Raw genomic sequence first — 14,249 nt, forward strand, 5'->3', positions numbered from 1 at the left:
AAATGTGGTTACCCAAGTAACTACAACCTAACCATAGTTAACCACTAGCGCCAAAATTCGCCTAAAAGGCGAATACATGGACCTATAATAATACCATTAGTATTATACATCTATGGGCGAATAGTTGTCGTTCGTTCTAGACGGAGTAGAGTTTTCGGAATTTTGGCGCTGTAACCACAGCACAGCCCGCCTGCCGTTTATAGACAACTCAGTTTGGCGAGTCTGAATTGCGCGTGACGGTGAAAGTTTAAATCATTTTTGAATAATTCAGTTAATGAATAGTGAAAAGTACTTCTCAATACTATTTGTGTTGTGTGTGATATTAGGACATAATTTATAATGCCGTACTCCTGTTGTTTTCCTAGTTGTAGAGGAAACTACAAAAATGGACCAAAAGTGCATGCATTCCGTTTTCCTACAGACACCAAAATGTGTAGCAAGAGGATGCTTGCTATTCCTAGAAAAAATTTCAACCCATCTGTACATAGCAGATTCTCTGAGTTGCATTTTTCAGAAGAAAACATAGTCAAGTTTTCTTCAGCAACGGACTCGAAAAGTGGTGAGACCTTATCGGTTAGATTAAATTTATAATGACGAGTTAGTTGTCGAAGATAATTACACCCTTATAAAAAGTTTGAGTCGAGGAAAATTGCTCTATCCAAAAGATTCTATTGTTCAAATAGTTTTATATGCCTATATAATATTCAACAAAATTCTTCTCGAATTTGAAGAAACATTCCTGAGCCTTCATAATAAGCGTGCATGTTTAACGCAATTCCAAAGATTATAGAGTAGAAAGATAGGAAACGCCCTCATATCGCTAGTACTAAAAACCGACTACATTTTGGCCAGTGAAAACACATTTGACAATGAGATGGCGCTGAAAACGTATTATCAATACAGAAAAACTGTTTAATAACAGTTTTCTGTTTTATAATTGAGGGGCGCGAAATTCGAATTCTATTCCTTGTATGAAATTTCAATATTGACCTTGTTGAGACTAGAAAACAAACATCCTGAGCGACAAAACAAACGGATTGTTTTGTGACCAGGATGTTAGTTTTCATCTGAACATTGTTTGGAATCGATTGGTATCAATGAAATACGCTGTTGGATGTGATAAATTTTTATTGGCAATCTATAAAAAATTAAAAAAAAATTGAAATTATGGACAACGAATAGAGCTTTGGCTAGGATACAAGAGTACATGGTTATCTGCTATAGGTACGTCAAAGGTGTTTTTTCTGTGAAAACGTTTTGAATTAATAAACTGAGTTGAATTTGTACAATTTATATCAGAAATCGATATGAACCAATATTCAATTAACCGTCATAGGATACACATTTCCGTTACTTACATATTATTTACAAAATTTTCAGAACCACAATTGAAAAAAACCTTACAGAGGTATACAAGACCTGTATTCAAGCCCGTCAGTATAATTTCTTCATGCTTTCTTCATGGTATGGTCTCTTTATGACACAATATACAAATGGATTGACGAATGAACAAAACACTCACAGAAGATTTCATAAAACTTTGACTTTCCAAACAATTTGACAGTCACCCGATTCCTAAATCGAAATCCATAAAACTTTTGCATTTCTGAATATATTGAAGGCAATTGAGAATCTTTGAATGGATGTATAAAAGTCATAATTTCTCCTAAATGAGCCCTTCATGTAAGGGATGCTTCCTGCATACAACAATTTACGTGGATGAACAGTTTTCAATCGACTTGCAGTAAAATGTTCATTGCACATAGTGTAGTCGGTAGTGTTTGCAGGCCTTTACGTCCTGAAAATTGTATCCACTTCGTAGCACTGAAAATAAAAATCAATGAATGACCGAGTCACATGTTACCAGTTTTAATACTTACATTCCCATTTTCCTTAGTGAAATTCGTTTTATTTGATCCACAGTTCTTCACCATACAATAATTTTCGAACGATATTCTGAGGTTTTCGCCAAGAAATTAGACAAAAATTTCAATAATCAGCAACTAGAACGGGCTTGAAAAACAAAAGGTGATACGAGGTTGTCTATGGATACGAGAATCAAAACATTCAAAACCTTTTTGATCAAAATGGCCATATGACTCTGACATCTCGCAAAATTTCATATGTCCCTCGAATTAAAATTTTAGCCAGTCTCAGGGCCTTAAAAACACATTTGAAACACAGATGGCGCTCACATCACTTCAGTCGCTTCGTTTCCTATCTTTCTACTCTATAATCTTTGACGCAATTCATTTTAAAATTATTTTTTGAACACGAACTTTTGCCGGATAATAAGTGTGAAATCCATACTGGTGAACGCATTGCTAATATGATAACCTGAACCACCAACACACTATTAAAAAATTATTGCGGAAAGACAAACGACTCTTCAAGTAAAACCTTTAACAGCAGAAAATTGAAAAAATTTGTAGCTTGATTACATTCGAATTTTTGTTTCCAATGAGTTTTGTCATTCACCTATGATTGTTTTCTCAGATACTGTATGATGAAATTCTTGTCGTTTTTTCCCGCAGTATTCTTTAGACTGATAAGAAAATGGTTTTTGTTTTGAAACTTCGTTTTCCCATAATAAAATCGAATGGGAGACAAAGAACGACTGGCATCCTCTTTAATCTGAAAGCCCTTCCATTGCAGAATTATTGACAATAATTTCCAAATGATAAACATCCCAGAAAACCGAAAAAATTGGATAATAGACGTGAATGCCGCGCCAAAAACGTTCCACGTCTTAGGCCTCGCTATGCTGACGTCACACGACAGCGCCCAGGCCCACAGATTACAGAGTAGAATAGATCTGACACTCACGTTCTACGATGAAAAATACAGTTTATCCCGCCCTCAGCGCCCCCATGCGGCTGCCACCCAACTAACCGGGAGAAATGTCGGTATAACAGGAAACTGCAATCGCATGGCGCGAAATTTAAATTAGGCCATTCACTGGTATTTTAGACGTCGATAGAATAATATGGATTATTAGGGCGAATTTGAAGGAGAAATAAAACATCTCATGAAAAGTATACATATATTGATATTTCCAGCACAGGAAAAAAAATATGGAAATACATAAGCTATAATTATGGCAGTGAATATATGAGCAGAGGTAAAATATCAATAGGATCACATATCTTCGTAAGACAATAATTATAATAAACAGTAATAATATTGTTCATAGGAAATGAGGTTGAAATTATTATATGTTCAGAAATCTTCAACATTATCCAAAAAGGACACAATGTTTGTTGGGAGTCGGTAATAGAAATCAAAAACAGCATGCCAAAGCTCAGAATGCATGAATAATTTGGAAAAGAAAAAATTAGTTGCCAAAGACCTATGTGGATTTTATATTTTCCTGCAGGAAAAAAAAAACAAAAAACAACGACTCCCTGTTTTATCTTCCTCACGGTTAGATCACCAGGAATGCGCTGACATGAAATTATTAATAACTAAAGTTTTGAATGATGAAATAAAGTGTTTAAGATTTGGGTTAGTATTCCTTACTCCATGTGCTCTAATGTACCCAAAAAAGTTTTCTAAACAATCTTGATTGAAAGCCCCAGTGAGAATATATTTAAAGTGATAATCATTGAACAGTTTTTGCCTAAGGTAAAGGAATGCTTTCAATGTTGTCACTATATTCTTCAAAGTGGGCACCACAATGGATCTTTTCTTTCGAGGGCAATAAAATAAAATACTGTTGAAAATTTGTATCACCTGCTCCCAACAAACATTGTGTTCTGTTTGAATACTAACCGTCTTCTTTAAGAGTTTCGCAGTGGATGTCCAAGCTCTGGATACATTCAACGAATCAAATAACTCATCCAAGAATAGTATAAAGTCAGCAGTGTCGATAGCCTCTCTGTGAAGCTGAAGCGGATGCTTGATTTCTAAAAAGGAAAATAGTAAATTTTTGTATTATTATGGTTGAAAAAAATACTTACCCCATTGAGAAATGAGCTTCATCATTGACCCCACGGAGTGGCTTAATACCTGACTACACAGTTTGACTTTCATTTCCATTAACACAATTTTTAAAGGGTTTGGTTGGATTGGTTTAAGTATAAACGATTAATGTTATATTTACGTGGTTCTTTGAATCAAATATTTCTTACAAGAAAATTGATTTCCTGATAAAACTGTCGAGTTTAATAAATGGGTATTTTTAATTTACTCTCGTTTGTAAACAAGAATTGCATTAAAGCATATTGACATTGACACTGTTGGCGTTCACAAATCCAATATGTCAGAATACAGTAATCTGTGGAGAATATGATATATATTTTCGTATGCAGAGCCACATAGCGATTGATTGCAGAACTAAAAACCGTATTTGGGGTGGGGGTAAGGAAGTGTCAAGCCCCTGGCCCAGGCCTTTTCATATCGGAGGTAACGCATTAACCCTACTCAAGAGGAAGGTTACGTGGTTAACTTCGTGTGACGTCATTAAAACGTCATAGTTACATGGTTATTAAGATGTCTAAAAGTTTTAGACATCTTAATGGTTATCCTCGCCAAAATGTGGTTACCCAAGTAACTACAACCTAACCATAGTTAACCACTAGCGCCAAATTTCGCCTCAACTCTATGAGCCCCAGCTCCCAAGGTGGGGCGCGAAAGGAGTTTGTGTAGAAGTAGGGTAATGAAACGAGACAAACCATAAAAAAACAACTTATAAACAAACTATTCATAAAACTGTAGAATTTCCGTTTAATCCACACTAAGAATTATCTATTCATATACATTTTCGAACAAATTGCATTCAAATTTTTCCCATGATTTTTGTGGTTGACATTTGTCATTCGTTCATTCAAAAATTGCCAATTTGTACAGGCTCCATTAGCCCTAGCTGATCTGTGATAAAACTCTAGTTATAGACTCTTTGGTTCTACTCGCTCTGTACCGGTGTTTATTGGCCGAACGTAGTCTTTAGAGTAGAACTAGCAAGCATAGAAATCATTTTTACATTGACAGCAGAGACTACAGAACACCAATATACAGAGACCATTGAACTCTATGGGAACCATAGAGTTCAATGACAGAGACTTTCCCTTTCTCTATGATTGACAGTTAGAAGGTTCTGTCAGTTGTCACTTGTCACTGGCAGAGACAAATTTTGACTTTGTTCACACAGCACGCACGTTGTATTTGGAATATAATTCAAAAAACAATGGCACAAATATCTTCAGTTCCGCAGCCACACATGCAACAAATAGATCTGACTTCTCTTAATATTCAACAGTTGTCCACTTTGAAGTCCCAGTTAGATAGTGTATATAATGTACTAATGAATATGTCAAAAATATAAAGTATCACATTTCAGGAACTCAACTTATTTCAAGATTCTCTAGGTTCCCTGAAGATAGCTCAAAGTAAATTTCAGAACTCAGGAGAAACAGTTGCACAGATAACCCCAGAAAGCGAAGGCAAAGATATCCTTGTCCCATTAACTGGTTCGGTATCCTTTTCAATATTTATATATGTCAACACATAAGAACTATATCTATGCTAGTACATGTTCTCTCTGAGTGAAAGCAAATATTTTTTTCCTCAACTCTTTGTTTAGATGTATGTTCCAGGGAAATTATTCGACACAAATTCTGTTCTAGTTGATATAGGCACCAGATATTATGTTGAAAAGGTAGATATGAATTATTGATAGTATTTTTATAGTCATTGTAGGATTTATGGATTTAATTACATCATTGATGATTATATGTGATGTTATAACTCTGATTAAAAATGATCAGTAATTCAATTATAAAAATTTAAGAATTGGCATCATAGAATTATTGCCATGAAGAATTCAATTGAAAAAGAACCTGACTACAGAACCTTTACTTCATTCATGATGCATCAAGAAATTGTACAATTAAATAACGTAAGAGAATCGGATTGATGCTGCTGATACCTGATGAAATTCCATAATTGAACTTACAAAGGATTATATGATTTTTACCAAAAAGCATATAAAGCATAGGTGTATCATTTATGATATATTATTCATTTTTAATAAGGAAATGACAAGGAACTATTTTTTGGTCTGAATAGCTTTTCCAACTCATTTGCAATCTTGAAGGCTATACAGAAGATTTCCATAAGATTTTATAAGAAGTCTAAAATAAAAGAGTCATGCATCCAACAAATTAAATATGAAATCATCCATAAAGATCGGTTCGTATCAAGATAACATCGAATTAATGATGAATTGAAATTAAAAATCATTCCAATGATGGAACTTCAGTAACTCCACTCTCCTGCATTAACAAATTCATCATATGACTGTCAGGACGAAATTCCAATTTACCATCATTCGAATTATGGGGATGCAGCAGATTGAAGGTAGAGATGTTCCAGCAGTCAAATGTTTTTCAATTTGAATTATTGGGATCATTAGAATCACCATAATCCAAGGTTTTAGCAAGCGTTCACCAGACGTCTTCTGGGATTCTCTTTTCTTCAGATGAAATATTACGGAATAGGATAACTGAAAATATCAGTCAATTGTTTGTTGAAACTTTGGAGAGAATAATCTAAGATTACGGAAATATCCTAATATAAACTTTATTGTCGAATATTTCACCTGAATAATTTCACTGATCCACAATAAAGTAATATTGTTGGGGAAAAATCAATTTTACACTACAAACAACTGTTAGGTTTCCTGAAACACTACTTGCCTGATGAAGAATTTGATAGTACGAGTACTTCAGTTTCCAAAAGTGAAACTTTTTCATTTGTGCTAATTTTGGCAAATTAGTCATTAGGAATCGTTAAATATGATATGGGTATAAATTTCAGGACTTTATGTAGGAATGATATTCTTAATGCTCATCAGATTTTCCTCTGAAAATAAATTGGTATAGAACAGGACAATTGAGTATTATGTACCACTGACTCCACATGTTTTATTATTAAAACTTGATGAACAAAAATTTAAATTAATCTATTTATTGTAATGGTAGATTTTCATCAAGTACTATATTTATTACTTGATATTTATTGTGTTTATCATTATAGGATTTGGAGGCAGCTAAGGATTATTTCAAAAGAAAAACACAGTTTGTAACTGAACAAATGGAAAAAATCCAAGCACTAGGTTTTGAAAAGAGCAAGATCAGAGATGCCATTGTTGAAATACTGGAACTCAAACTAATGCAACAAAAAAGCTCGTGATAATTAATTGATCCATTGATGCCTTTCATTTAACTTATATCCATGTAATAACCTAATATGTATTCACATTTCTTTCAGTGTTGATTGTCAAGCTAAATTGGTGAATTTCTAATTATGATATTAAAAGGAGAACTGCTTATACCAGGAGATCTTTTATTTCCTTGTTATTCTCTAACCTGATCTGAAAGGCAGTTATGACAACTGTTTAACTTGAGGTAAGCCTTCTTTTAGTAGACCAGAGAGTATTGGTAAAAATCATTAAGGGCCTGTTCCGATATTGCTGTTAGTACTGGCCCGCAATCGAATAACAATAGAACTCGAACGACTGGGCCAATAGGCATCGTTTCTGAAATACTGACAGTACTGTTCAGCAATATCGGAACAGGCCCTAACCATGATTGTCTTCACATTGAAACACACATTTCAGTGGGGAGCAGTAAATATCTCATTCACAATTTCGGAGGTACAATCCCTTTCCCCCAAGATTCAACTTCATAGGGACTGAATATCAAATAAGTTTAATAATATAAAGGTCTGCCGGGAGCAACTCTTACCAGAGGTAGAGTAGAACTTGGGGAGTATAGATTGACTGAAAAATTAATTTCTGGCTTTGCTCAGAAATTTACTGGGTGATGTTTTGAATTCAAGGAAATTCTTTGACTAGCAATAAGATCAAACTAATTGACAGAATGATGTGAAAATATCACTCTGGATTTAGAATCTCGAATTCATGTTGTACTTTCCAGAAGAGGCATAAATGCAGGTGTTATGAAACAAAATTGTCACATCTATAGTTTTTTCCAATGAATTTTTGAAGCTGCTCAAAAAATTGAATTTATATATCAGTAGGTCCATACTCATAGATTACTATGATTGAGATATCTCATGAATGAATATGAGGCTGGAAATTTTTTGTGGCATACTTATTTTACTGAACATCTATTAGGTAGTTAATAAGAATTTGATAAAATATGAATTAATCCATCCTTCCAATTTGAACAATTAGTGTGTTGGTTGAACGAAGCCAAAAGTTTTGCAAAGTGTAGTTAGTAGAGCCTGGCTATCGCTATCGTACTAGTGGAAGTGCATATACCTATGAACTAATCTAATTTATTAGTGAAAGAACGTTAAATAACAGAAACACAATCTCAAATGACAATAATGTGGAATCGTCATTTTAGAATTAGCTAAGCTGCTCAAAATTTGAGGCAAAATGTTTTATGCATGCCTCCTTACGAATACTTGGGTTTTGTTTTAATATAAAATAGTCAAATAATGAAAACTCAATTTCACATATATTCCGATTATGTTCGTGCGTGGTATATATCGAGGAAATACTCTAGCTGCTGTTAGATTAAACTGATTAGAGAATATCATCAAATGTTTTTGCAAAACGATCCTCATGGTTTTCGTCAGTTACATCAGTACCAGACGTGTTGAAGAAAAGAAACTATTCCATGAACAACTTTCAACCAGTTAATAATGAAGAGTAGGCAGTTGGCGAACATTTATAGGAATAAATTCGATTTTTTAAGCTTTGTCCAGCTTCGAAAACTTGTAGTTGTGACAATTTTTGGTGATACCACACATTGAAGCTGAATTTATACTTTTTCTGAAATGTAAGTAGTTATGTTTCTGCTTTATTTTGAATTCTATGTTGAGATTCATATTTTCAACCTGAACACGATAAAGAAGAATGCGTTCGGCCCTGGAAATTGAAAACAATTAAATTGATTTCAGCGAATACCCACTTGGTGGTTTGAAATATGATTAGGTTAGGTTAGTTTTGTCTCTTCAGGCCCTTCACAAACTCTGAGCTCACTTCAATAACCAGTAACCGAATTTCAACCCAGCTCTTTTGTAGATCTTGAAATCTCACTCTCTTGAACTCAACATGTTGATTAGATCATTAGTTTCAATAAATTTTGCGAGTTTAGTTTTGATAACAGTCATGGTAGGTATTTCCAGGAATTTAGAATATCACTCTGTAGATTTCTAAGTAAGAAATTAATTTTTCATAGTTGATCATCAAGTCCTACTCTACCACCTGGGTGGATAAAGGTGAAACTTGTGGGAATCACAACATCCGTTCAACACAGGAAAGTCCATTAAAATTTTATGCTCCATTGAAATTTTATGGACATTCCTGCAACTAGGCCTTTATATATCAAAATTATAAAATAGGTAACAGTGTTACTCAATATTTTTTGAACAACATTTGTGTGAAATTCTGAAATCCATTATCAACAATAAAAAATAAAGGCAACAATTAACACTAACATATATTTCCAGATTTACATTCAATCGTTAATCTAGGCAGGTATACCAAGCTCCTCATCGGTCCATTTTTTCGGATCAGGACAAGGAAATTCCCCCTGAAAGCAAGATATTTCTAATAATTCATCAGTCTGATCAATACATGCTAATACGAAAGTTTTTAAAGATTAGAACCAGCAAGTACTAAATCAATGATATTTGGAAACACCTATATTTAATGAATGAAATGAAACGAGATATTTGAAGTCATGTTTTTGTTGAGTTAGAATCGCCTTAGGGTGTGTTCATAAACTTACTCTAAGAGTAGAGTATGAGTATGGTCCATAGAAATCATAATATATATACTCACTCTAGCATGCTAATCCAGTAGTAAAAAATGCGGCGAAAAATTGACAGTTGTCGTTAAAGCGAATGCGCGACATTAGTTTATTTCAACTCGAACGTTGCCTAGACTTTCCTACCTTATGTCAGTCGAATTGTTTATTTGGTATAAATGAGGAATAAACATATTTCATTCGGTGAAAAAACTTATTTTTCGATTCATACAGGACTTCTTGTCGGTATCGAACACATGCATGGATGACTAATTGTGTTTATATATGCTTTGTTTTAGAAAATCAGTACAATGATGTTGCAGGATTCAATGAAAATATATCGGAATCTCGGAGGTGACGTGTTATAAGTCCAAATCAAAATTTGTCCATAGAGGTATTATTGAGTATTCATTGATTGTTTGACCAAACCGTGAATTGGCTGAAGATTGGAGTTTTATAGCGAATTCCATGGTAACAACTGGTGCTTACTAAATATTTGGAACTCACAACAAAAATTCCAGAAGATCTGAACTTAATATCACCAATGCAATTCGATATTATCGCAGATTCGATTAGATGAACAGGTACCTAAGGATTGAGTGCATATATTATTATAAACTCCGTGCAACAATTTTGAAATATCCTGATCTAGTGCAATACTACTATATACCATCAATAGAATTCGCTATCAGTGGAACTCGATAATTCATTCAAGTTTTGAATTTTTTGTTTGCATTTATTATTTTTAATATGATAGACAAGTACACAAGAACATGAAAATGTGACTTAAAACTCCTTACCTCCGAGCAGATCGTGCAACAGTGAAAAATCAAATGACTGGAAGAAAACGCGTTGTTGTCGGACATACCTTCGTTACATGAATTGTCTCCTCTTCATAAGATTCGATCGACAGAATATTCAGAAACAAGGCAACGTTCTACTAGAAAATAAACTAATGATGCGCATTCGTATTAACGACCACTGTCAATTTTTCGCCGCATTTCTTACTACTGGATTAGCATTCTAGAGTAATAATATATAATATGATTTCTATGGTATGGTCATGCTCGGAGAGCATACTCTGAGGAACTAAAAGTACGTTTGTGAAAGCTTCGGGTAATCAGAGCTTACTTAGAGCTTGCTCTGAGTAAGTTTGTGAACGCAACCTTACAAAACTTGCTACAGAACTCTGAAAATTTTAGAGTTACTGAATAACTTCAGGCAGTTCACAAAAGATTACTTTCAACCCCATTATTCCTGGTCAGGGTTACATTAATGAATTGAAATTTGAAGTTCGTGAGGACATCGAAATAAAATTTCATTGTAGCGTAAGAATAAAAGAAAAACTTGCATATAAATGTTCGGGTTCCGTCCACAAATGCCATAGGAACCACCACCAAGCCATCCCCATACCAATCTCTGCAGCAAAGACCAATTGTGGATTAGGTGGAGCCCCCGAACGATAATACCACCTAAAAATTCGAATGATGTTACATAATCATATCAGAAATATTATATATGAATATAACTAACTCATGAGAGTTCCTGCTAATTTGAGTAATATTCTTGCAGATATTGTTGTTACTCAATAGTTTCGCTGCCCTGAAAGCGGGCAACGCTCTAGAAAGAATCATATTGTGGGTTCTTCAATATTTCCAGAGACAAACTCTGTCCCTGATCCTGATATTTCTATTTACAAAAAATATCTATGGACATCGTCCGTCACAGAAATTGACAGATGACACATGACACCACAGGACCATAGAAAATATTTCACAGAACATTATTATGACAGAACAAAACATTCAAATCAAAGATACTCTTAATCGGCGACAACATTGAACCCAACTTCTTTCTTGAGTTCAATGATTATGTATGAAAGCGGTGTAAAGTTGGCTGACAATTTCTAGCCAGGCTTGTTCGTAGAGTGGTTCACTCAGATAAATTTTTTGTTTTTTATTGATCTGAGGTAGCTCAAAACGCTTGTGAACTGTACAGAGCAAGCTTAAATGAATTTTCGCTACCCTAAAATGGAATTGCGTTTGCTCTGTCCTCTATCTCTTCGTCATGGTGTTACTCTATTATACATCATATCAATGTTATATCAATGAAAATTTGCGGAATATTTTGCCAAATGTCCCTCGAAGCATTCTCAAGTTGTAATGTCTGCGGTGGGTCAGATAAGCGTTGTAATTGATGAGAAATGCAGACCGGACATATCCAATACAATTTGGGTCTGGAGAGGCAGCGGGCCAATCCATTCGGTCGTTGAAAATTATGGCTTGGTGTGGACATTTTCATTGATTAACATAAAATAGATACATGGTGTTAAAAACTTTAGTTTCGAGTTTTACTCTCAAAGTAATTACACTTCACAAGGTATTCAAGTTAAATTTGACCTAAATATTATAATTGAATTTATTCATCACGGATAACTAACTGACATCTTATGACAATATGGATTTTTCTGAGAATTTCGAAAGAATCGTTTTTTTCCCAAAATCGGTAGCAGATACGACAAAACTACATAAGAGACCATATAGTTTAGTATAACGGCAAAGCTTCTTTTTACATTTTTTCCAATGAACAGGGTCCCACCAAAAAAAAAAGTTCTGGAGGAAAACAGGGGACAAACTGTTAAAGAAAAAAAGATTTGATATGGAAATCGGCATGTCTCATGATGTAAATTTTCAATTGTAATATATATGCCAAATTTTTCATTATCTTGTGAAGAGATACTTCCACATATTATATCATTGCTGACTATTCAAGATTCATATTCCGTAAAAACATTTCTTGCACTACTTGCAGACCGCCCCTATTCAACCCTTTTCGGAATATTAATTCGTTTTACAAATCTGAAGCAATAGTTATTTTCCTATCAAGTGCGGAAAGTGATACTTGCCTGCACGAAACTGCCGTTGCCCGAACGGACGGGACACGGTAAAATAATTATATGAGCAATTTCAATTGACCCATCCACACTACACCGGTTGGGACACGTGCCGTGCCCGTGTTTTCAGAGTGGCCCGGTCGGGCCACGGAAGGGAAAAGGACAGGACATTCTTTTCCTGCCCGGTCCGACTTTCAGTCAGCTTCATAGACAAATATTCTCTATGAGAAAATAGATGTTAATGGGATAGAGGCGATAGAGCAATTTTCTGCCAATTCTACACCAATTGTGGATCCAATTGAGGAATCGTCAGAAATACTACCTTCCACACCTGCCACGCCTCATCAGCCTCCTGATTACTTCATTCCAAGTTCATCGCGGCAAAGGAAGGTCATTCACATTGCTCGCCTGATAGCTCAAGCAGCATCAGATCAAAAAGAAATATATCATAGAGAAAAACCTGAAGTCTCAGGCAGACATTGATCCCATTGAGGCCTTCTTTCAAGGCCTAATACCTACTGTCAAACGTTTTTCCCCACTTTATCAGCATCTCGCCAAAGGAAGAATAGGCTTGTTTTCGTAGAGTGGTTCACAACGGTTGTGAACTGTACAGAGCAAGCGCAAATGGATTTTCGCTACCCTAAAATGGTTTGTTCGTAGAGTGGTTTGCAACTGTTGTGAACTGTACAGAGCAAGCGCAATTCCATATTAGGGTAGCGAAAATCCATTTGCGCTTGCTCTGTACAGTTCACAACCGTTGTGAACCACTCTACGAAAACAAGCCTATTCTTCCTTTGGCGAGATGCTGATAAAGTGGGGAAAAACGTTTGATCGGTATTGCATGAGTTTGAATTGGCTCAGTTGAATCAGCCTGTTCCTTCATCTGAGATATACACATCACCTACATATGAATCGTCAACGAGTTCGACATCAATAATAAGGCAGACTCCATGGACTTCACTATCGGCATACACACCAACACAGAACACTAAGGCGGATCGGCCACCGAATGCGAAGTTGCGCGAAGCTGAGCATTTTCAGTACCTACTAATATCATAATATCATATCTCTTTGCTAATATAATTGACAAGCTAGCAATGAAAAAGCACACTTTCGCTCAACTTCGCATTCGGTGGCCGATCTCCCTAATATACCACACCAACGTCCAAAGAACCCTCCGATCAAAGACGAGCAGCCCAACCAGAAACATCAAAGCACAGAACAGACCCATCTTGACTTACTTTATGCATCAAAGGTGATAGGCAACTTCCTTTCAGAGTTCTGCGAAAATACTAATTATTTGTATATGTTGATTTTCCTAATAAAATTGGTGTATTGGTTATTAATGAACTACCTGAGACACACTGCTTATCGTTCAGTAGGTGAAATGGGCTCCTGTCTTGTGAGACCATATTCAACTTTTAAAAGTAAAATATTGAAACATTCTTTGGACATACGAAAATATCCGTAGAATTGACTTTCATCGACCAACAGTTCTTTATAGAGTGTTGCAAATTCTCCCTCTAACTTTTGTTTTCGCCAAGTTGGATGCACGCATCATCTTTTTGTAGAAT

General features: G+C 35.1%; 2 protein-coding genes across 2 annotated transcripts; one reads left to right on the plus strand and one right to left on the minus strand.

Moving 5' to 3' along the window:
- Nucleotides 1-5,094: 5,094 nt before the first annotated feature.
- LOC123315097 (prefoldin subunit 5) lies at nt 5,095-7,332 on the plus strand. Its single transcript, XM_044900663.1, has 4 exons — nt 5,095-5,287; nt 5,339-5,473; nt 5,582-5,656; nt 7,036-7,332. Exons 1-4 carry the CDS (start codon nt 5,186-5,188, stop codon nt 7,189-7,191), a joined length of 468 nt encoding a protein of 155 aa, XP_044756598.1. The 5' UTR covers nt 5,095-5,185; the 3' UTR covers nt 7,192-7,332.
- Nucleotides 7,333-9,460: 2,128 nt separating this feature from the next.
- LOC123315258 (NADH dehydrogenase [ubiquinone] 1 beta subcomplex subunit 2, mitochondrial-like) lies at nt 9,461-11,464 on the minus strand. Its single transcript, XM_044900887.1, has 3 exons — nt 11,316-11,464; nt 11,134-11,254; nt 9,461-9,566 (listed from the first exon to the last, which is right to left on the minus strand). The coding sequence occupies exons 1-3, from the start codon at nt 11,414-11,416 to the stop codon at nt 9,504-9,506; spliced, it is 285 nt and encodes a 94-aa protein (XP_044756822.1). The 5' UTR covers nt 11,417-11,464; the 3' UTR covers nt 9,461-9,503.
- Nucleotides 11,465-14,249: the final 2,785 nt, after the last annotated feature.

This window comes from Coccinella septempunctata, chromosome 6 (assembly GCF_907165205.1).
Source record: "Coccinella septempunctata chromosome 6, icCocSept1.1, whole genome shotgun sequence".
Taxonomy (NCBI): Eukaryota; Metazoa; Arthropoda; class Insecta; order Coleoptera; family Coccinellidae; genus Coccinella; species Coccinella septempunctata.

Coding starts and splice junctions, on each gene's coding strand:
- LOC123315097 (XM_044900663.1), top strand. CDS start 5,186: ATGGCACAAATATCTTCAGTTCCGCAGCCACACATGCAACAAATAGAT. Junction 5,474..5,581: donor TTGTCCCATTAACTGGTTCG/GTATCCTTTTCA, acceptor CTCTTTGTTTAG/ATGTATGTTCCAGGGAAATT. Junction 5,657..7,035: donor CCAGATATTATGTTGAAAAG/GTAGATATGAAT, acceptor TTATCATTATAG/GATTTGGAGGCAGCTAAGGA.
- LOC123315258 (XM_044900887.1), bottom strand. CDS start 11,416: ATGATTCTTTCTAGAGCGTTGCCCGCTTTCAGGGCAGCGAAACTATTG. Junction 11,255..11,315: donor ATTAGCAGGAACTCTCATGA/GTTAGTTATATT, acceptor TCGAATTTTTAG/GTGGTATTATCGTTCGGGGG. Junction 9,567..11,133: donor CGGAACCCGAACATTTATAT/GCAAGTTTTTCT, acceptor TCTTGCTTTCAG/GGGGAATTTCCTTGTCCTGA.